Raw genomic sequence first — 22257 nt, 5'->3', positions numbered from 1 at the left:
GTTGGGGTTTAAAGAAAGTAGTGTCACTCTGTTAGGACTCTCAAAGCGCTAAACACACCAAAATTAAGATTTGTGGTACACGACTCCTCCAAACCATATGCTGAGGTAACAAGACTTTACAGAATGCGCTCTTTGCTGAGTGTCAAACAATACGGTCTCTTGACAAATCTCACAAAATGGAGACTCAGAAGGGTAGTCCATATGACTCGGCTACATTTGGCAATTCCCTTTCTTTGAGAGTGGATGGGGCCATTGGGGCCATGTCTTTGTCTCCTTGTGGGAGGGACGCTGTCCTAGCAGGGTAAGTTGTAGTTGCCAGCTTCCATGTTTGAACAATTACTAACGTGATATAGACGTCGAGGATTGTTTGTGATTGATCTCGATGATCCGTTTGCTCAGCCGCGGTGGCTTCACCATGTTACGTCATGGGAAGTGGCTGATGTGCAATGGTCTCCGCACAAGTCGAAGCCATCATGGGTGGTTTCCACTTCCAACCAGAAGGCTCTGGTCTGGAATCTCGCGAGATCCTCCACAGACGCAATTGAACATGTACTACATGCCCATGACCGAGCCATTACCGATATAAATTTCCACCCCGATAACCCGGAGGTGCTGGCTACTTGTTCTGTCGATACGTTCAGTTTTGCTTGGGATCTACGAACTCCAAGAAGACCTGTTGCCAGATGGGCGGACTGGCGGTCTGCCACTTCGCAGGTGAAGTGGAATTACAAAAATCCCAACATCATTGCATCTGCGCATGATAATTACTTTTACATCTGGGACATGCGAAAGGGAGCCATGCCTCTGGAGAAGATTATGGCCCACAACGGTAGGGTCAATGGTCTGGATTTTAGCCGTGACCATGAAACAGAGATTATATCGTGTTCGAATGATATGACGGTCAAGTTTTGGGATTACGGAGAGAGTGTGACTGAGCCGAAGTTCACTATTAACACAGATTTTCCCGTAAGTCGAGCAAGACATGTTCCATTTGGTGATAAAGGATGTGGTATTATGCCAGCACATGGTGGAAACAATTCGGTCTATATTGTGAACTACAAAGATCAGACAGGTGAATCGAAATTGAGACCTGGCTACATATTCAAGGGCCACACAGAGCCTGTTAAGGACTTTCTGTGGCGGTCAAGACACTCTGACAACACTTCTGTCGACGATCGTGATGTACAGTTGGTTACATGGTCCAAGGATAATGATCTGAGATTATGGCCTGTTAGTGAGGACATTTACGATAGATTCAACTATGAAAAGAACAAAGAACTGCCAGAGGGCACGAAGTTGATTGATTTCGACTACAGGACGTATAGGAGTGAGCCTGTGACAAGCTCCGATGACAGACTCAAGCGGTTCAAGAAGGATGCGTTTGTATCCAGTCGCGGATCCAGTTCACGCGATAATCAGTTTAACCATCTCGACTGGATCTCGGGTGTGAGAATTGGACAGTCGGCGCAGGCGCCTTCAGATAGTCCCAACGCATTCTCGTTTGGTGGTGACAGTTTGCAGCCTGCCAATCTAGGAGAAGAAGTGAGCTCTGTGGGCCATAAGTTCCCCAAATTGAGGTTTGAGAAGATCTCTGTTTCCACGGGCCAGCTGATTCTCTCTTTAAATGGTCCATGGTCTGCAACTAACAAAGAAGACCTGGTGTTCCTTAGAATGGAGATCAACTTTCCTAAAGACTACCCTTCGAAAACAGGGAAACCAACGTTCAATATAGAAGAGAATCAAGATCTAGATTCGGAAAAGGAGAAGGAAATACTGCAGAATTTGAACGAAATATCTGAGAGGTTCTGTGGAGCAGGAAGACATTGTCTAGAGCAATGTTTGCGTTCTCTATTGGGTGAAAAAGTCAGTTTAGAGTTTGATGCTTTTGATGAGAATGATCTTCCTCTGGACCCATTTGACATCCCTCAGGCTGGGGATTTCAATGACGTTGAGTCAATGCCTACCAGTTTGAGTGATGACTCGGACGATGAACTGGTTCCCATTACTTCTACATCGGTTCAAACGGAGACAGATGGGATGCCTTTTACCAAGCCTGCTTTTGATAGTACCCCCATTCCAAAAGGATGTGGTGCGGTATGGACGGCTAGTGGACATCTCGTATGTTTCTTTATACCAAAACATGAGGAAAACAAGCCCACTCAGCTGAAGTTTGATCAGCAAGGATTTACCCTCGCAGGAACTTTGAAGAAAAAGAAAGCAGGATCTTCTGTTGGTGATGCATCTTCCAAAGGTGGAAGGGTTGCTTCCTCCAAGCTTGAAGATTCTTCTGGTGAGTCGTCTGATAGTGACTCTTACTCTTCTGATGACAGTTTCTCCAACGATCTAGACATCCTGCAGAATGATCGACCATACAGATCTGCCGTAACAGGCTTGATGCGGAAGAATGTTGGCTTAAGGCATTATACGCTGGGAGAGGCAAAGAGTGCGACTTTGGGAAATGCTTCGGTTCCTACTGAAAGATCTTTGGGAACACAAACCTCAAGAGGTCACAATAGTAACATTGTCACGATTCATGACTTCAGCGATTTGATCCCTTCGAAAATGGAACTGGCATATGAATACCGTATGCTTGGAGATACTCCCGAAAAGCTATCAGTCCACAATGCTGCAGTGGCTGAAAAGTATGGCTACAAGGATATTGCTGATTGCTGGAAGATCTTGGAAGTAATACTGGTCAAGGATGTTCATCTGCCTGACATTCTAAACAACAGTGACTTATCGGTGGTCCTGCAGCATGAGCTCCATCAAAAGTTTGTCACTGATCTCAGCAAAGTTGATGTTGAAACGAACTACCGCTTCTACTGGGGAGCACATCCTTTTGGAAGCAGATGGTTGGCCAGAGCGATCATGGAATACTATGAGAAGTTAGGGAATATCCAGATGCTTGCAATGCTGGCTTGCATCATGCACGAGCACAAGTTGCATAAGACAGATCCAACCATTCCGATTCACACTCCATATATGAGGCCTCCCACTTTGGTGAACAAACAGAGTGTCATTGGCAGGTTTGCTTCCGCGAAAGGTTCCAATGTGGGAGATAACGAGTTGGAGGCTGTGGGAAACTCTGCCTGTAGTTCTGTTTCTTCCTACGATGCCTCTGGGTCTGTGAGTTTCCACTCCGGATCTCCTGAACGTTTTGGAAGTTATTTCAAAAGAGGAATTGGGAATGTGCCGCCTTTGCCTGGTGTCTCGCCAACAAACTCAGGCTCAAGGAAGTCGGTGGTCACCATGACCTCCCGAACGTCCAGTTTCTTAATCCCACAAAAGTCTCACATCCTCCAGGGAGCTCCCAAGGTCAAGATCCAAATGTTCAACGAGGTGGCCTTAGATCTTTCGGATGATGTCTACTCCGTTCCACTTTTGGATCCTGCTTTCGAGGAAAAATACCAGATGTACCGTTCCCAATATGCAAGTCTTCTTTTCTACTGGGGTTTGCCTGTGAACAGAATCAAGGTTCTAAAGTTTAACTATGAAGATTCTATTTTCAAAAACTCAGCAGCAGTTGATGAATACCGAGGCCAGGTTGGCCTGAATGGGTACTCTGATACACACATCAAAGATCTATCCAAAGCGAAGGTGTTGAAGGAGCAGAAGCTGTGTAACTACTGCTCCATGACCATAAAGAAGCGTTTGATTGTGTGCACTACATGCAATCACATAATGCATGCTGATTGTGCGATGCAATGGTGGGAGGGTGAACAGCAGACTGAATGTCCCGGTGGATGTGGCTGTATCTGTCTCTCCAAGAAGTTTTACGAACATTAAACATGATAAGACATTGACGAATATACGAAAAAACACGATCATAGCAACGAATAAAGTAACGGGAGAGTAGGCCTTTAGATGATGCATTGCGGTGTTGTCAGATCTAAAAAGTGTCTTCAAAGATTATATTCATTTCTCCTAGAAAGTATCTTCCAGAAATTTGGTAACAGTAGCCACCAAATCTTCAAGTGCTCCTTTTTCAGATCCAACTCCCACATTATGGCGTGCACCAGGAACAGGCTTGCTCAAAGGGGACCAGTACTTGGAATCTGTAGCCGACTTCCAATCATCCAGCAGTTTCACCTTATCCACTGATTTAGGAACAAACTCATCAGAACCACTAAAAACCACCAAAATTGGCTCATTGACCTTCCCCCAGGTTTTGGCATGGTCTTCAGGTGTGAGATAGGTTGAGAAGAAATCATCGTCTCCTCTTACAGAATACAGAGCATTCCATCTATAAGCACTGATAGGACAATCCAAAAACGAACTGCAATACTCATATGGCATTATTTCATTCTCTCGTCCGGCTGCAATCATAGTCTTTGCCAGTTCAACTGATTTTTCAAGCTCTTCAAGAGGAATACCTACCCCTAGAGCAGCCTCTCTATCGGAGGCACCGGCCTGAAGAATGTATCCATTTGCCTTGGTAGAAGATTTTTGCTCAAACTTGGATGCATACTGCATTGTATCCTGACAACCAGTTGAATGGCCCATGATAACTATTTTTTCCCTTTTTCCACCTGCCTCTGATCTGAGGAAGCTGACCAATTGGCTGATGTCCTCCGCATCCCTCTTCAAAGATCCGGACCCCCAACCTATGTATGACGATCTGATGTATATCTGGACCACCGACCATCCAATCTTGTTCAGACTAGTGGAGAGTGCAGGAAGGTATGGCAAGGTGGCAAATCCATCTCCGAGTCCGCCAATGAACACCAGAGTTTTTTTACTTGAAAAGCCGTTGAACTCGAAGGCCATCATTTTAGGGGCATACTCGTAGAATGTTCCCGACTGAGGAACAGGTAGAACCGGGTACATATCCATTTTGAAGTGATTAGCAATAAATTGAGTCAACCGGCGCAGAAAAGAAGGAGATAAAACAAAAAGGTTAACGAGTAAGGCAGTAATATCAAGGTTGGTCTGAGGGATACGCCTCTTATCGTCCGCGCCCCAAATTTCCTCTTTAGGAAGGGATCTTATCTCTTACTAAAATAGCTTATCAGTTGAGTTCAAACGGGCCAGTATTGGAGCTTTTAAATGGTTTGGAAATATCGCTTGTATGGCTGGAAGCTTGTGTCATGTTTTTCGTGTCTATGTATTGTGTTATGCATCAAGTTCTCTGGAACTATCCATGATCTTATCCCAAGGGGACTTGATGACCGAGTACAGTTCACTTAGACTGAGAAACCCCACACCCACAGCCAGTCCAAGCCAAAGACCAAGCACACCCAAGTGCAACTTGAAGCCCAATAATAACTCAAATGGAGTGGCAATGATGTAGTAACTGCACAGGCTTAAAATGCTACCGAGTCTTTGTCTGCCCTGGCCTCGTAAAATGCCTGCCATTATGACGTTGGTACAGTCTAGCAACTGGTTCAAAGCTAAAACCATACACGATCTGGCGATAAGCTCGACCAACTGGGGATCCTCCGGAGCAAATAGTTGCCCTAATTGATATCTCAACAAAATTATCCAAGCAAAGTTGAAAATGCTCAGGGCAGATGCAATTGTGACTGCTGCCCTGACAACGGTAATATAGCCCAGGTTCCTGGAACCTATTATATTGGCCATTCTAGTAGAAGCACAAGTGGAAACGCTAAAGGGAAGTTGAAACGCAAAACTCGCAAGTGTGCTTATGACGCTCTGGGCTGCCAGTTGATCAGATCCTAGAGCAGTTGCAAAATATGTCAATACCTGGAAAGCCATGGCTTCCGACAGGATCATGAGTATGCCAGGGATTCCCAGTTTAAGAAGAGGGTACCAATCGGAAAATAATTCTTCAAAAGTGACATCACTTTTCCAGCATTGGTATCCATCAATAAACGTGATGTAACCCACTATAGCCAACGCCATTGCCCAATACGTCAATAGGAAGCTCACAAAAGGACCATCAATGCCCAGCTTGGGCAAAAGGTAGATATTGAGCCCAATTGAAAGCGGCAAGGCTCCCAATATGATCCTGGTGGGGGCATCAAACTTGGTTTGTGATTGGAGGAATCTTTTTCCGCACTCAAACACGATTCCCGCGGGTGCCACTATAGGCATGAATTTGAGACATCTCTCGCAAAGCGCTACGAGGTCTTCATCATCAGAGATGAAGCGGAAAAACGCGCTCGGGTTCATCCAAAAAGGAATGACTGCAAGCATCATACACAGCATTATAGTAAAACATCTCTGACAATACAAGCCAACTTTCTCGAATCGTCCTGCACCGTAGGCCATTGAACAGTAGAAGTCCATAGCTGTAGTAAAGCCATTGAAAAACACTGGACCTGTGAGATAAAAAGTAGTCAGCGAGAGAGAACAAGCACTTAGGTACTTGGGGCCCAATTGGCTTGCATAGTATATCGGTACCAGTGTTTGTACGGAGTATTGGAAGGTGAACGTTATCAATACCGGAGCTGAGTTTTTCACCAAGAACCAGATCTCTGCCATGCTGGAAGAAGCACTCAGTTCCTTCTGGTATATCGAATTTGGAAGTAAGTTTGTGGTCTCTGTGACACTGGCATCGATTGTGGACGACTCGCCGAGACTCAGCTGAAAATTTCCAATGTGATTGTAACCATGATGCGGTACAGATTTGGGACTCAATTCTGGTGATCGGTACGGCACCCTCGATCGGGGACTAACCTGAGGAGAGAGGGTCATCAGATGAAAACCAAAAAATAAAAAAACAAAGAATGCACAATAAACAGTCTTTGCCTAATTAGCCTTGGCAAAAATCTGGCAAAACTTCAAGCTCGTGATGCACTGTTAAGAATGACTTAATACCAGAAAGAGTCAAGGCAGCCTCAACCAAACCTTCGGCGCAGACCCCTTTTACTGCACGCCTGCTTATCTGATAAGGGGTCCCCATTTGGGGGTTGGGGATACCATTACCGTCATGAAAGCTTGAGATTTTTCAAAATAGATTTAGTTCTTCCGTGTGAAGCGTAATGCCTTTGTGTTTTTTTTTTCTATGAATTTTTTGGTGCTTTGAAAGAAAGCGTGCGTTCTATTGTCTTTGCAGCTAGGGTGATTGGTGCGGCGTTAGTTTGTTCGGAAGAGAGTAGACATAGCTTTGAAGACATGAGGCGAAATAACTCATAAAGTTTAAAGCTAAGCAAGAGTTATAGAGTTTACACAAATTCCTTCTATACTAGCTGCATTTTTTCGTATTTCCGTGCTGGATGGTTGGATCTTAATAAGATGCAAATTGTTTATCTGCTTTGGGTAAAAATCTGGAAAAGACCAAAATTCTAGGAAAAAAATGAAAACTTTGAACTATATTTCCTGCCTGGATACTGCCGCATTGCACTAGGGTATCCAAAGGAGTTTGAAGGTCCATACATCTCAAAATCAGCCCTACTTTGACGTATTCGTTGCTGGTATCTAGATCTTCTTACAAATACATATTCTGTGCGGCTCATGTCATTGGGTCTCAAATCTTGGAAAGACAAAAAAACTCCAAAATGTCCTGTTTTTTTTCCATAATTATCTCACAAGTTTTCCAAATATACAACAAAATCTTGATTATCTTCCTCACTGTAAATTATCCAGGTATCTCCAACTCCAGTTCTATATATATATCGTCTTTAGTGCCAAGGTCACTAAGGTAGTGCGCCATTCCAATCCTAGTCAAAAGCCTTAAAATTTCTGAGAACCCCACCGCCAGCTTTTCTACAACATTCTAATTGCTTTAGTACAGTCCCTCTCCGAAATGCCTAGAGACCCCTTGATTGGTATCGTTGGAAAGCCTTCAAGCGGCAAATCCACCACGTTGAATGCTCTGACCGACGCAGATGCCAAGGTTGGCGCTTTTCCATTCACAACAATTGATCCTAATAAGGCTACTGGATACCTTCAGGTCGAGTGTGCATGCAGCAGGTTTGGAAAAGAGGAGCTTTGTAAGCCAAACTACGGATGGTGCAAGGCAGGTAAACGGTTTGTGCCAATCATGTTGCTCGATGTTGCTGGTCTGGTTCCAGGGGCTCACGAGGGAAAAGGGCTGGGAAACAAGTTCCTGGATGACCTCAGACATGCCGATGCGTTGATCCACGTGGTCGATGTCAGTGGAACAACTAACGCTGAAGGAAAGGCCACCAGGGGTTATGATCCCTTGCAGGATATTGAATGGCTGCAAGACGAAATCAGGCGGTGGATTGAGGGAAATTTGCTGAAAAGGTGGGGATCTATCGTCAGAAGACACACTGCTACTAAATCACTTGTGGTGGATACGATGCAAGCACAATTTGCCGGTTATGGAGCTACAGGTCAGTTGGTAGCGAGGGCAATGGAGAGGGTCTCTGACTTGCCGCCTCTCCAAGACTGGGACAACGAGTGCATCACGAAGGTGGTCAAGGCGTTCATGGCAGAGAAATTCCCCACGGTACTTAGTTTGAACAAGATTGATCACCCCGACGCAGACAAAAACGTTTCCAAGATCATGCTCAAACACCCAAATACCAAGGCCGTGTTGACCTCGGCCATAACGGAGGTCTTCCTGAGAAAGCTTTCCAAACAGAAGTTTGTAGTGTATGATGAAGGCACAGAATTCGTGGACACTCTTGAGGACTTAGGTCCCGAATCGGGATTGAAACCCCTTGATGAGAAGCTGCTGAACAGGATAGAAAACATTAGGGACTTGGTTCTATACAGGTTCGGTTCCACTGGAGTGGCTCAGGTGTTGAAAGAGGCAGCCGCCGTGCTGGATCTGATTCCGGTTTACACGGTGCGGAACATGACCACTTTCACTGGTAACTCCGGCACCAATGTGTTCAGAGATTGCACGTTGATCAAGAGGGGAACCCAGGTTGGCCAGGTAGCCAGGCACATCATGGGCGAAGTAACAGTGGCCTCCATTGAAGGTGTAGGAGGAAAGAGGGTCAGCGCAGACGACTCCATCGACGTTGGAAAGAACGACATCCTATCCTTCAGACTTGCACATAGCGGTGGGACTACGATGAACTTTTGATAGACGTTTAAAGCGGAAATGTGTTGTATATATGTCAAAGTTGAATAAAGAGAGTTGTGAAAGCACAGGCTAAGAGTAACAGAAAAGGTACCAATGACGACGACAGACAGAACTTCAGGCTTATGCTGATTCGGCCTCGCCATCTAGAGTCTTGGAGTCAACGATCACATACTTCTTGAAATGTCTGGGAGGAACCTTTCTGTAGAACATGATATCCAGATCTTCGAAAGTTCTATTTCTGGTCTCTGGCAATCTGAAGTAAGCCCAGATCGAGCAGAAGATACAGATACCACCAAACACAAATCCAACCTTACCTCTCATGTTAGCCTCTTCAGCAGAGAACATGTATGGAAGGGCAACGGTAGTGACAATGGAGCAAAGAGACTGAATCGCAGTAGCAATAGCGATCGTCTTACCTCTGAGCTTGGTAGATGGGATTTCACCAATCAGAACGAAGGTCAATGGACCTGAAGTGGCCTGGTAAAGGAAAGTCCAAACCACCATGATACTAGCCTGCGCCCACGCGAGACCTGGCTTGGCCGAATAGTTTTTGGCACAGTCCAGGAAGGCAATGATGAACAGCAAAATGGTCATACACCCTATACCGAACAGATACATGGGTCTTCTACCGACCTTCTCCAACAATGGCCAACATAGAACGGTTCCGACGAAGCCCATAGCAGTCATACCAAGCGACATGTCGAAGGCTTTATCAGTAGGCAAACCTGCAACCTCGAAAAAGTTGGTTGCATAACCGATCAGTGGGTTACCACCAATGACCTGAATAGAATACACCATGATGCAGATTTCAGAACGGAAACGGTCGATTCCGGTGAAGCAGTCCCAGTAAGAGGTTTTGTTTTCCATCTCTCTTTCCAAGGCGTCAGTCTCCTTAATCAAAGACAGATTTCTCTCAATCTCTTCTTCGTCCACAGACCAGGCAAGCTTTCTCAGAGCAGCCTTGGCTCCCTCCATGTCGTTCTGGCGAACCAGCCAGTATGGAGACTCTGGAGCCCAGAAGATGACAGCCAGGATGATGACTGGCCAGACCCACTGAACACCAAAGGGGATTCTGTAGGCCCATTGGCTGTTGTTGGTAGAAAGACCCTTGGTGATACCAGACGCAATCAATTGGCCAATGACGAAAGCCAGATTGGTACCAGCAGTCAGGATACCACGCAGGGAAGTAGGTGCAACTTCGGAAGCATATGTGGGTCCAATTAGCACACACACTCCCCAAAGCATACCAGACAAGATTTCACCAGCGCAAAGCACCTTGATGTTAGGGGCAAAAAATTGCATGAATACGAAACCGATACAGAGCACGTTGACAGCAGCAAAACACTTCTTTCTGCCCCACCATTCAATAGGAGGGCCAGCAGCCAGAGTACCAACAACCTGACCGATAGGCGAACCCATAGAGAGACCAGATTGCCATGCAGCACTCACAGCCCAGGTGTCGTCTCCAACATAGTCTCCGTACTTCTTCTGGAAGGCTGGCAAGGCATAGAAGGAACTGATGATCTGCGCGTCATAGCCACACATGATCACACCGAGCGAGAAGATAATCGTCCAGAACACGGCTCTGGGATACCTTCTGCATGCCTCCCTCACACCAATCTGCTTCTCCTGCTCGTTGGCCCTGTAGGATCTGAGCATAATTTCCTTCATGCCGTCATCTTCGGGAATGTGGCCAGAGAGGACATTGGAAAGTGCCTGTTCCAAGTCCTTCACATCAACCTCAACATTAACCTCTTTCTGCTCGTCAGACATTGTGCAGATCGAACGGTTATTTGATTTCAATTTCGGTGTCTACTTCTATTTCAAAATTCGACCACGGATTACCTGCAGAATATATACAGATAAAGCTAAAAGGCGAGATCACTCATGTTACCTGATGCGTCTTTCTCAAATCGGAAACACTGAGGCGATGATACGGCTACCCTAGGTTTGGACGCTGTGCTCCCCACAGCATTCCTTTATCCTCTGCATGATTGCAATCTTTTGGCCCAAACCGATAATTGCAACCTCGATAAGCTTCGGAAACGAGATAGTCAAATCCGGTCTACGCATCGGGAAGTGGGCGTGCGTGAACCATGGAGATGACTCTCTGTAATTGGCTGGAGATTCTGTACGATAGCTTTCGGACCATGTTTCCATGAAGGAAACGATTCTCTTCCAATCAGCCTCTGCTCTTCTCGAGATAAATCATCCACCTGAATGGGAAATAGCGGAATTCACCTTCGTTGACTGCATATATCACTTATTGTTGGATATGAACCGGGCGTCCAAACCGCCAACAAACGAAATCGTATCATCTCCTATCTGCGTGTAAGTAGTAGCCCAATGAGAGATTTGGGAAAGTCAGCCCGAAAGGGATGATGTTGAAAGATGTTTGCCCGAGGTCTTCTACGCTTACTGAAATGATCTGTATTTGGAGAAAAGTTGTTTGTGTATTCATCAGTTTAGAGCAGACGGATACTCCAATCATAACGCGAGCATGCGAAAGCGAATGCGGCCAGCGCAACATCGCTACTAAGAATCATAATAATCTCAGAAATAGTGCTTCCGACGCGGGACTCTAACCAAGACTTAGCCTTAACCCAGATAGACTTGGAACCGCCGTATTTCAATGCAATGTCCAGAATTTCGCCGAAGAAGTATACCTCCATAGACTTTTTTCCAACCGTTCCCAATGCACGAAGAAGAGACACCGGGAGATAAGGAATACTCGCTTTCACCAGGGCACACTTGCAGATACTATAACCTGAGGTCATCAATGTAAATGTAGGAGACCACAGAGGTTTTGAGACAGGCAGAAACTTGGGAGACGCCAGAGACAGCAGTTTACCAGTAGCTAGTAAAGCACTACCACAGGCCAGAGCCTCAATCAGCGAAAACCCCTGCCGAGAGAACCAAGTTCCCGACCAAATCGTGACTGCTGTCATCAATGCACCTAGCAGGCCCTCGGGATCATAAGAAGAGCTGTAGATCCTATCCTTGAAAATAGGTTTGTCAATGCGCTGTTGGGCGGTATCCTCCGGCTTTGTGAATGGATCCTTGGGATCAGCTGCCAGAAACACAGAAATCGCAAACCAGGTAGCTGTACTCAGAACTGGAAATATATAACCCTTTTCAGGACTAGCACTCAATATAATTGAGGCCAAACCGTGTCTTTGCAACACGCCTGGTAGTCTCAGCCTGCCACCGTTCACGAGGATTGGGAGGGCATTGAAACATAACCCCAGCCCAATCGTCTGCAAATTCTTTACGAAAGGCACTGGTCTGCCGGAGAACCCGGTCAAAAACGAGAAACATGGAAAAATTGTGTCTGCGTAGTTAAGCTTCTTGTCTTGATAAGAGGCATGGTCGAATATGGGTGAGCTCGAGAACTCGGTGTGGTTCATCTCGAGAATGGTGAGTCCTCTGATGACATCTCTTGAAATATCTCTTGACATCATGGAACTGTTGACCGTGAAAGCAAATGCAAAGAAAGAGATCGATTTGTAAGTTATAAAGACAGGAAGTAGTCTAGCATGCTACTAGAGAAACATGCAAGCGACTGGGTTAGATCCCCCGTTTCCGCTCTGTCGGAAATGCGCGTATGGAAAGAAAAGGACCCACCTCCACTTTGCGCAGACAATTGCAATTATTCACTATCCCAAACGAAGTACCACTCGGGGTTTCTCGCCTGATGAAAGTGAGAACGTTCAGGGGTTGCGAAACTTTATCACATGGTTGTATGATAGCTGTATGCGTCTGTTTCTTTTTGGTCTGATCCTGATAACGATAAGAAATCGGAGCCTCCGGCTTTTTTGAGCGAGTTGTTAACGAATCATCCCGCCCTGTCATAGTAAACGTGATAAGTCTTCTTCATCTTGAATAGATGCAACCTAAAAGTACCGATTGACACAAATATGTATGCTGCAACCGCTGGGTTGGCATTGGGGTTACAACAGTTCAATTGATTGGTCTGTCATTTTCAGACAGTATCACTAAACCAATCTACCTTCCTTTTAATCACTTTAAGTCGCGAACGGGAACAAGAAACTCCCATTGCATAATATGTGCCCTTTCCTGACCACACGATCCTTTGCTGAAGTCATGAAGATCAAGCCATTCCAATTATGCCAACAACGTAGACTCGTTTTTAACTAAAATGCATCCACATCTTCACGGATTGGGTTCGCTGGACTCGGTCAAATTTTATTCCGAGAATTATCATCTGCCCACCTGTCTTCTTACCTTCATTTTCCACACCATCTGATTCTGGATTATGGGGTATGCACCCGCAAGTTTTATGGCAGATGCAAAAAAGTGAATGGTCGTGTTCGAAGTGAAAAATTTTGTGCTCTCGTCGAGGACTCGGAAAAAAAAAAGAATGAACTAAGTGAAGAAAGTTACTGTCTTTTACAAAATATACCAATCTTTGCACAATGAAGTACGTCAAATCCGATGAAACCCTGGAGATCCCAGCCGGTGTTACTGTTAACATCAAGGCCAGAGAAGTTACTGTCACTGGCCCAAGAGGTCAACTGTCCAAGAACTTGAGACACATTGACGTTACCTTCTCGAAGGTCTCTGACTCTTTGATCAAGATCACTGTCCACAACGGTGACAGAAAGCACGTTGCTACCTTGAGAACCGTCAAGTCTTTGATCGCCAACTTGATCAAGGGTGTTACCCTCGGTTTCAAGTACAAGATGAGATTCGTCTACGCCCATTTCCCAATCAACGTCAACATCATCAGCGAGGACTCTAAGACCTACGTCGAGATCAGAAACTTTTTGGGTGAGAAGAGAGTTAGAAAGGTCCTTGTTCAGGAAGGTACCACCGCTGAGCTCTCTGCCAACCAGAAGGATGAGCTTACCGTCTACGGTAACTCTTTGGAAAACGTTTCCCAGACCTGTGCCGATGTTCAGCAGATCTGCCGTGTCAGAAACAAGGATATCAGAAAGTTCTTGGACGGTATCTACGTGTCTGAGAAGGGTACCATCGAGGAGCCAGCCGAATAAGTTGTTAGAATGAACCAGGAAGACTCGTCATAATATAGCTCATAGAGAGAACGGCTTGTATAAGTTATTCTGCTTACTAAAAGTTTTACAGATTTGTATCTTTCCAATGATTTAGTAGCCTGCATCTTGCCGTCAAACATACGGCACATTTCATAGGGCTATCTTTTTGAAAGCAGGATAATGGTAGTGTGACTATCAAGTGTTCTTCACTGACCTTGTCACTTAGAGAGCTTCAGATTACTGGCACCTCTATAATGACTAGTGGAGAAATCAAAAATTGAACTATTCTATCTGATTTTTGCCTGATTCAGTCACATTTAAGAAAATGTCTGGAAAAGAGGAAAAGGTCAATTCTTTTGGTAGGCGGACGTGGGACAAGGAGGAGTATGCCAGACTAGCTAGGGAAAGGGTAGAGGAGATACGAAACAAGAGAAATGGGAAAAATACGGAACCAAAAAAGACAAAAGCTCATGATTTTTTCAAGCAGAGAATGGAGGATTTGAAGAAAATCGATTCTATGAACAAGATCTCTCTGGTTGCAGACAGCGTGACTGGTGGATGGTTTGCGTGTGAAGTGTGCCGCAGAAAGTACAAAGATAATCTGGCTTACATTGAGCATTTGAACTCGAATGAACATTTGCAGAACTCAGGATTTGATGCTAGAGATCAACAAGAGGTTACTTTGGAGCAGGTGAAAGACAGACTAGAGACATTGAAGAGGATCAAAGACGAAGAGCGGCTCAAAGACGACACTCAGTACGATATACGAAGGCGCATAGAGATCAAACGTAAGCGCGACGAAGAGGAGGCATTAAGAAAGAAGCAGAGAACGGAGAAAAAACGGAAAAAGGTGGCGGAAAAAACCGAGCCTAACGAAACGACCAATGACCCAATGATGACAATGATGGGATTCTCGAGCTTCAAATGAGTTTACCCAATAATGACGAACTTTTCGAGTAGAATAAATTTTGTATATACAGGGTGGAAAGAAACTATAGCTGATCAGCTTTGATGACCTTGTCGACGGTTTGGAAGTAATCGATAACGTCATCTTTTGAGTCATCATCAAGAACTAACAGCTTTGTACATGTAGCGATATCCGTCTCGAACTTGATAGCTTCCTTAATGTTGTTTGGATAATTTAGCAGCACGAAGACCTTCGAGTCTTTTTTAGTTTCGAGCTCACGTTTCACCAACTGAGTGAAGATTCCATGCGCCAAAGTGTAGTTGAATTTGTACTCACATCCTGGTGCTTCTGGTTCCTCTGACTCAAATGACTGTCTCAACAGTGTACCATACTTCGAGTTGGGGTCTTCCAACTGAGCCTTGATGAGTTTGTTCAAGTCAACAACTACCGGCTCAGAACCTTCTGCACTGACTTTGGCAATCACATCCTGAACGCCTTTAAGGTTTTTCCCTTGTGGAACCAGATAGAAGTCACCCTCCTCGAACATCTTGGTCCTCTGCTGAGTTTTCAAATAGGCGTCCCACTCTTCTTCCGAAAATGAGTTTTTCCTCTTTGCCAATGAGCTTGAAGAATCCTGTTCGTCTATTCTCTTCACCACCAGACCGAATATCATGGTTCCTACCAATCCAACTGCTAGAAAGTGACGGAACTGGGGTCCTTTGTCGTTAGCTGCGAAACCAGCATAAGTCCTTTTCTGCCATTGTTTGGAGGCAATATTGGTCGTTGACCTCAAGGCAGGACTTGTAATCCTTCTCACGCAGTGGCCCAAAGAAAGCATTTTGAGTTAGCCAGTCTATTGCTTTGATACCTGTGTCTGGTAATCGAGATCTTTCCACTCTTCAAAAGTGGGCTCGTCGTGTATTTCCCAAAGTTGTTTTATTCAATACACACTGCTAACGTCTGTTACGCGTTTCGCTAACTGATAAGTTTGACTCGATCCAAATCTCTACTGGATCTGAATTATTTAGAAAAACGATTTTGCAAGATATGGATAGTTCAAGAAAATCAAGGAGGTACACGCTGGAGAATCTCATGGCCCATGGCTTGAATTCCAATTCGGATACTTCTCTGGACCACAAAATTGAAGCACGAGAGAGAGACTTTGACTACGTGAAGGAGATCAAAAACCAGACGGCTGAAATTGCAGATAGAATGCGGAAACTGGCCATGAGACTTGAAGACGTCACTGATGACTCAGAGACCGTGAAGATGGTGCTCAGCAACATGCAGGAGGTGATGAAGGGACTGAGCATGGCGGCCCTGCCTTTGGCCAATCTTGGCGGTCTTGAACCTGTAGAAGATTCCAACGTTTTGCCTCAAAGGGTCATAAGGGTAAGGGTGGATAATGATGTTGATGATGAGGATGCCCAAGGACAGGCTATCCCTTTGGAAACTTCACAGATCTCAGAGGAAGGATACAGTATTTGAGGGAGATATGATGCTCAGACCTCACCAATCATCATCCGATGACATGTTCTGAGACTGAAATTTGATACTCAGATTATTGTATTATCCAGTATGAACATGAGATACTGGAGGGGTGAAGGTAGGTACTGAGGATCGGAGCTGGAAGACATCGATACAGGGCCATCGTGATAGGTGATAGGTCATTCTACAAGATACGATTTTGATACTTGGAGAAAGACGAAGATACTGTGTGTAACTGGGCCTTTACACTGTATGATCACTTGTCAGTTCCCATTGCCCAATATACGTTGGCCCTGTCAGTTCTGTGGGGAACCAGTGAGCTAGCAAGTGTCTTGAGCGATGCCTCATTTGCCCCCTCAAATCAAACGCCAGGACATACTTGTCCAAAAACCAGGTTTATGAAACCCTAATTCGCAGCTTTTTTATTATAAACTCGCAATTTCACTATCAATCGAATACGGTTAAAGAATAACAATATTTTCCATTTCTTCCCATACTACTATCTTTCTCCTGCGCACTACCAGCAGTCTGCGATGGCTTTACAGAATGAAGCTTGCCACATTTACATCCGTATTTGTCATTCTTCTCTGCATTGGACTTGTCTTTAGGCTTGTTCTGATCATAATAGTAACAACTGAATATGTCACGGCGTCAAGGTATGTTTAATTGGTTAAGCTTGGTATAGTGTATTATTCTAACAGTTTCTTCCAGGCCCTAACTACGCTGAGCTAGAAGCTGGAAACTACGAGGACGAGTTCGTTTCGTCCGGAGACTCCAGTGTCACTGATTATTCAGATTATGAAGCCGAGAAGAAAAAGTCCCGTGCAAAAGGCAAAAAGGCCAAGCAGGCAGTGAGGAAGATCAAGAAACAGAAGGACGATAAGGAGTTTAGTGAAGACGAGTTGATAACCATAAATTTGGACAGGCCTCCAGATTTCGTTCCTGATACCGTATCAAATCTTTTCGGACGAGCGGATTTCACATATCTGAAGCTGAAGCCAGATCATGCATCCAGACCCATTTGGATCTCTCCTACGGATGGAAAGATCATCCTAGAAAGTTTCTCGCCTCTCTCAGAACAGGCCCAGGATTTCCTGGTAACGATTGCCGAGCCAATCAGCAGACCTAGTTTCATCCACGAATACCGTATCACCACTCATTCGTTGTATGCTGCTGTTTCTGTTGGTTTGGAAACAGATGATATAATCTCTGTGTTGAACAGGCTTTCGAAAGTTCCAGTGGCTCCTTCCGTGGTGAACTTTATCAAGAGCGCCACCCTGTCTTACGGTAAAGTCAAGCTTGTTTTAAAGCACAACAGATACTTTGTGGAGAGTTCACAGGCTGAGATCTTGCAGATGTTGCTAAAGGATGAAGTTATTGGTGCTCTGCGTATCCAATCGGAAACCACAACCACTACGAGTGATGGTCTGGTTCAGACAAAAGCGCCATCTCAAGGTGACTTGGTCATTCCAGGAACAAAGAAACCCGATGGAACGTATGTAAATGCGGAACCAGCAAAAACTGATGATGTTGAGGATATCTTTGCCAATGTCATTGGCGAAGGAGATGATGATGACGACGACCTCGACACAGTCCATTCCTTCGAGATCTCCGCTGGATCTGTCGAGACCGTGAAAAAACGGTGCCAGGAAATTGACTATCCAATGCTGGAGGAGTATGACTTCAGAAATGATACCCGGAACCCAAACTTGGACATCGACTTGAAACCATCCACGCAGATCCGTCCGTACCAGGAGAAATCTTTGAGTAAGATGTTTGGAAACGGACGTGCTAGATCAGGCATTATCGTACTTCCCTGTGGTGCAGGTAAGACGCTGGTAGGAATCACAGCGGCATGTACCATCAGGAAGTCTGTGATTGTTTTGTGTACGTCTTCTGTGTCAGTGATGCAATGGAGACAGCAGTTCTTACAATGGTGTACAATTCAACCCGAGAACGTTGCTGTATTCACATCAGAGAGCAAAGAGATGTTTTCAGGTGATGCTGGTCTCGTGGTATCTACCTATTCCATGGTGGCTAACACAAGAAACAGATCCCACGATGCGCAAAAGGTGATGGATTTTCTCACTTCCCGAGAATGGGGTTTCATCATTTTAGATGAGGTTCATGTTGTACCTGCTGCGATGTTCAGAAGGGTTGTGACTACAATTGCTGCACACGCAAAGCTCGGTTTAACTGCTACCCTTGTTCGTGAAGATGAAAAAATTTCGGATCTGAACTTCTTGATTGGACCCAAATTGTACGAAGCAAATTGGATGGAACTGGCACAGAAGGGACATATCGCCAATGTACAGTGTGCAGAGGTATGGTGCCCAATGACTTCTGAGTTCTATCAGGAATATCTCCGTGAGAAGTCTAGAAAGAGGATGTTGCTGTATATAATGAACCCCACAAAGTTCCAGGCGTGCCAGTTTTTGATCCATTATCACGAAAACAGAGGAGACAAGATTATCGTCTTTTCCGACAATGTTTATGCTTTGCAAGAGTACGCCTTGAAGCTAGGTAAACCATTCATTTACGGTTCTACACCTCAGCAGGAGAGAATGAACATTTTGCAGAACTTCCAATACAATGACCAGGTGAACACAATTTTCCTCTCCAAAGTTGGTGACACGTCTATTGATCTCCCTGAAGCTACCTGTTTGATCCAGATTTCGTCCCACTACGGCTCGAGACGTCAAGAAGCACAGAGACTTGGTCGGATTCTGCGTGCAAAAAGAAGAAACGATGAAGGTTTCAACGCTTTCTTCTATTCGTTAGTCTCGAAAGATACCCAGGAGATGTACTATTCCACAAAGAGACAGGCTTTTCTGGTGGATCAGGGTTATGCTTTCAAGGTTATCACCCATCTCCACGGAATGGAGAATCTGCCCAACTTGGCATATTCTACCTCCAAAGAAAGGCGAGAGCTTCTTCAGGAAATTTTGCTGAAGAACGAAGATGCCGCAGGCATAGAGTATGGCGAAGACTCAGAGAATCTGGTCGGGGGAGGTGTTGATAAGCGGGCAAGATTCAATGCCTCAAGGACTGTTGGATCGCTTGCAAGTTTGGCAGGTGGTGAGGATATGGCCTACGTTGAGCACAGTAAGAATAGGAACAAAGAGTTGCACCATCCTTTCTTCCAAAAGACATTGTATAATAAGAAGAAGAAGTGAAAGGAGTGCAAATCCTCATTTTACAGTCCAATATATTGAAGAGTTGTCATGGCTATAACTCATGAGGGAGCATACTGTACTTGTCCTTTTATTTCAGTAAATTTTCATTACGATGCGATTATTTTATTCATCAGAGTCCCAACATCCTCTCCTGCTGATCAATCACAGATGAGATCTCATTAAGGGCATTAAAGAGAGATGATTGGATGGATCTATCCAGTGAGTTTGCGTACTCAACAAAAGTGTCTGCGATTATCCAGTCTTCCTTGAACTCTTCGGCCAAGTCCTTGATGAAACCATCGTAATGTTTCACGATCTTAGCCTTCATCTCGGCAATTTCCTGCACGAGGCTCTTCGTCTGCGAAATTAGACTTCTTGTCTCGTTCTTGATGGAGTTCGTTCTGGTAGCCAACTCGTTCGATTCCCTTGTCTTCTTATCTCTGTCTTCTTTCAGTCTAGCCTCTTCCGTCTTTATCTGTATTTCCAACTGCTCGATGTCCTTTCTGTTGGTCTGGATTTGCTCCTGCAGAAGCGACACCTCGCCATTCACGTTGTCGAGAGTCTGCGATTTATTGAAGACAGTCTCTTCCAGTTCAAGTCTAAGTTCGTTGAGTCTTCCAGAGAACTCAGCATACTGGAAGTTGGGCAAAATTGGGACCTGTTCCTCGTAAGATTCAGGGCAATCCAGTAACTGCAAGGAGGCATATCTAGCCGAATCCGCAGGATTGCACTCCTCTAAAATTGCCCGCAATCTGTCAGAATAGCTTTTAACACTCGATTGGAAATAGCCAAAACTCGTCTTTACGGACTCAAGTTTTTCTTCGATAACGGTCTCTAGACTCCGACATTCAGCCTTCATTCCCGAAACCTTTGACTCCAGGGAGTTGACAGACGTAGACAACTTTTTTATCTCCGCTTCAGAGGTTCCCTTAGATTCCAATTCGAAAGTCAACTGTCTGCTGACGGTTTTCAGGTTTTCAATTTCGTCGTTGATCTGCTGTAATGCAGGCGACTTCTTGGAGATAATAGCCTTGGACCTTTCGATTGCGGAGTTGACAGCAACGATGAACTCTTCGATCCTCTCCAGATCGGAGTCCAGAACATCATTTCGGTTTTGGTAATCCTCTATCTCGCTCGCAATTTTGGCAAGATCAACAACCTCGTGGTTGATACTGTCCACTTTGTATGTCAGTTTGTCTATCGCTCCCTGGATGCTGTCGAAACTGCGATCCACTAATTCAAACGACTCCAGCCCATTGTTGTCCAGCGAGTGTAGGGCAGCACTTGTGATTATGTACGAAATGTGGAGGTTGGTCGCTGTTTCAGTAACAGGAGGGTTATCTTCGATGGCCCTGATCAACTTCTCTTCGTCGAACCCATTGAAGGTGATTTCAGGCAAAGAAGGGAATTCAGCCGCAGTAGAAACGAGCCAATGGAGTATTGACATCACTATTGGCCATTTCGTGGGCCCAACTGCAGATAATTGTGTACGCGAAGGGATCTCATATGGATACTCAAACACCTTCAGAAACTGGTAGATGTCGTTCTCAATCGAATCGGAGAACCTGATGTTGGGATCTATCTCGAGAAACAGAAATCTGAACATGAACAAAATGTCCTTTTGCGTTGGTTTAAGCAAAGTTTCAGGCCTCAGTGGATGGATCTGCTCAAATCCGTTATTCTGGAGATATGCAAAGATATCATTGCGCATTTTCTCCTGGTATTGATGAGACCGTATGGGGCGAGGGTCATCGGGTATAGCCATGGAAAGACGCTTGTTGATTGTCTCATTTCCAGAAAGCTTTCTCTTGTGAGACTGAGCCGAGCTTTCAACAAAAGGCAACGACTTGCGCGATTTGACAGAGCTGAGAGTGGCCTGGCTAGAGTTCAATAGTCTGGCCCCAGAGGGTGCCAATGAAGTCCTCTTTAGCAACGAGGACCGCCTCTTGTCGAACCTTGGCGGCAAATTATTTGCATCTAGCTGTTTCAGAGGGTAATCCCCCGACATTCTTCTGTTGGAATTCATCAGAAAAGGACCAGAAAATAATACAAGAAGTCTTAGTTCTTGTTGTAGTACATGTCTATGCGTGTATGTCTTAGAGGTGTTGCGTGAATGTAAACAATACACGTTCTGGGAAATGTTATGGTCTGAAATTTACGCTGAGACGGGCCTCGATTGGAGGCTTGAGTTAAAGACTGGTCACCACTACAGTTCAAAAGTTGACCTGTAAAAAACTGCAGGTAACACTAGCTAAACAGGAAAACATAGGTGTAGACTTGTGCCCAACAACCTTGTAGCTCCATCTAGACCTTTCCTGTGTGAAACAAGGTGCTGTGGTTAGACTGAAATGAAATCCCCATGTTATCGTCCTTTCTGCCATCCACCACCGGCATCGTTTCAGAAGGGGTCACGTGACAAGGAGGCTTGTTTTGTTTCCTACTGATTGCAGAATGGCAAGACCAAAGGTCGGTCATCAACAATAAACATGCGAACAGCTTGGTACGAAGAAAACGATGATAACTGCCGAAGATTTTCAAAGCGAAAATAGCGAACCACAGATCAAAAGACATGTGTCTTCCTACAATAGCGCGTTTTAGCGAGTAGTGTTTCAACCGCTTCGGGATAAATTTAGATGAGGGCCCATCATTTCGGAAGTCATCAAAACAACCGAGGTACTACCGTGGCGAAGCCGAAAATGACATCAGCGG

At 45.0% G+C, this 22257-nt stretch overlaps 12 protein-coding genes across 12 annotated transcripts; 6 read left to right on the top strand and 6 right to left on the bottom strand.

Moving 5' to 3' along the window:
- Positions 1–176: 176 nt before the first annotated feature.
- On the top strand, positions 177–3786 carry KUCA_T00004197001 (uncharacterized protein; the record flags this gene model as incomplete). The annotated part of the gene is made up of 2 exons (XM_022600905.1): positions 177–301; positions 354–3786. 2 exons carry the CDS (start codon positions 177–179, stop codon positions 3784–3786), a joined length of 3558 nt encoding a protein of 1185 aa, XP_022460205.1.
- Positions 3787–3924: 138 nt separating this feature from the next.
- On the bottom strand, positions 3925–4833 carry KUCA_T00004196001 (uncharacterized protein; the record flags this gene model as incomplete). The annotated part of the gene is made up of 1 exon (XM_022600904.1): positions 3925–4833. One exon carries the CDS (start codon positions 4831–4833, stop codon positions 3925–3927), a length of 909 nt encoding a protein of 302 aa, XP_022460204.1.
- A 279-nt stretch (positions 4834–5112) lies between these two features.
- KUCA_T00004195001 (uncharacterized protein) lies at positions 5113–6657 on the bottom strand (the record flags this gene model as incomplete). Its single annotated transcript, XM_022600903.1, has 1 exon — positions 5113–6657. The coding sequence occupies one exon, from the start codon at positions 6655–6657 to the stop codon at positions 5113–5115; it is 1545 nt and encodes a 514-aa protein (XP_022460203.1).
- A 1051-nt stretch (positions 6658–7708) lies between these two features.
- Positions 7709–8962, top strand: KUCA_T00004194001 (uncharacterized protein; the record flags this gene model as incomplete). Its single annotated transcript, XM_022600902.1, has 1 exon — positions 7709–8962. One exon carries the CDS (start codon positions 7709–7711, stop codon positions 8960–8962), a length of 1254 nt encoding a protein of 417 aa, XP_022460202.1.
- Positions 8963–9082: 120 nt separating this feature from the next.
- On the bottom strand, positions 9083–10735 carry KUCA_T00004193001 (uncharacterized protein; the record flags this gene model as incomplete). Its single annotated transcript, XM_022600901.1, has 1 exon — positions 9083–10735. The coding sequence occupies one exon, from the start codon at positions 10733–10735 to the stop codon at positions 9083–9085; it is 1653 nt and encodes a 550-aa protein (XP_022460201.1).
- A 692-nt stretch (positions 10736–11427) lies between these two features.
- Positions 11428–12423, bottom strand: KUCA_T00004192001 (uncharacterized protein; the record flags this gene model as incomplete). Its single annotated transcript, XM_022600900.1, has 1 exon — positions 11428–12423. One exon carries the CDS (start codon positions 12421–12423, stop codon positions 11428–11430), a length of 996 nt encoding a protein of 331 aa, XP_022460200.1.
- Positions 12424–13398: 975 nt separating this feature from the next.
- KUCA_T00004191001 (uncharacterized protein) lies at positions 13399–13977 on the top strand (the record flags this gene model as incomplete). The annotated part of the gene is made up of 1 exon (XM_022600899.1): positions 13399–13977. One exon carries the CDS (start codon positions 13399–13401, stop codon positions 13975–13977), a length of 579 nt encoding a protein of 192 aa, XP_022460199.1.
- A 325-nt stretch (positions 13978–14302) lies between these two features.
- On the top strand, positions 14303–14905 carry KUCA_T00004190001 (uncharacterized protein; the record flags this gene model as incomplete). Its single annotated transcript, XM_022600898.1, has 1 exon — positions 14303–14905. One exon carries the CDS (start codon positions 14303–14305, stop codon positions 14903–14905), a length of 603 nt encoding a protein of 200 aa, XP_022460198.1.
- A 64-nt stretch (positions 14906–14969) lies between these two features.
- KUCA_T00004189001 (uncharacterized protein) lies at positions 14970–15722 on the bottom strand (the record flags this gene model as incomplete). The annotated part of the gene is made up of 1 exon (XM_022600897.1): positions 14970–15722. One exon carries the CDS (start codon positions 15720–15722, stop codon positions 14970–14972), a length of 753 nt encoding a protein of 250 aa, XP_022460197.1.
- A 209-nt stretch (positions 15723–15931) lies between these two features.
- KUCA_T00004188001 (uncharacterized protein) lies at positions 15932–16372 on the top strand (the record flags this gene model as incomplete). Its single annotated transcript, XM_022600895.1, has 1 exon — positions 15932–16372. One exon carries the CDS (start codon positions 15932–15934, stop codon positions 16370–16372), a length of 441 nt encoding a protein of 146 aa, XP_022460196.1.
- A 640-nt stretch (positions 16373–17012) lies between these two features.
- Positions 17013–19548, top strand: KUCA_T00004187001 (uncharacterized protein; the record flags this gene model as incomplete). The annotated part of the gene is made up of 2 exons (XM_022600894.1): positions 17013–17028; positions 17084–19548. 2 exons carry the CDS (start codon positions 17013–17015, stop codon positions 19546–19548), a joined length of 2481 nt encoding a protein of 826 aa, XP_022460195.1.
- A 130-nt stretch (positions 19549–19678) lies between these two features.
- KUCA_T00004186001 (uncharacterized protein) lies at positions 19679–21574 on the bottom strand (the record flags this gene model as incomplete). The annotated part of the gene is made up of 1 exon (XM_022600893.1): positions 19679–21574. The coding sequence occupies one exon, from the start codon at positions 21572–21574 to the stop codon at positions 19679–19681; it is 1896 nt and encodes a 631-aa protein (XP_022460194.1).
- Positions 21575–22257: the final 683 nt, after the last annotated feature.

This window comes from Kuraishia capsulata, genomic scaffold, assembly GCF_000576695.1.
Source record: "Kuraishia capsulata CBS 1993 genomic scaffold, Kuraishia_capsulata_scaffold_5, whole genome shotgun sequence".
NCBI lineage: Eukaryota > Fungi > Ascomycota > Pichiomycetes > Pichiales > Pichiaceae > Kuraishia > Kuraishia capsulata.
Note: the sequence above shows the minus strand (reverse complement) of the source record. Positions and strands in the feature narration are given on the sequence as shown.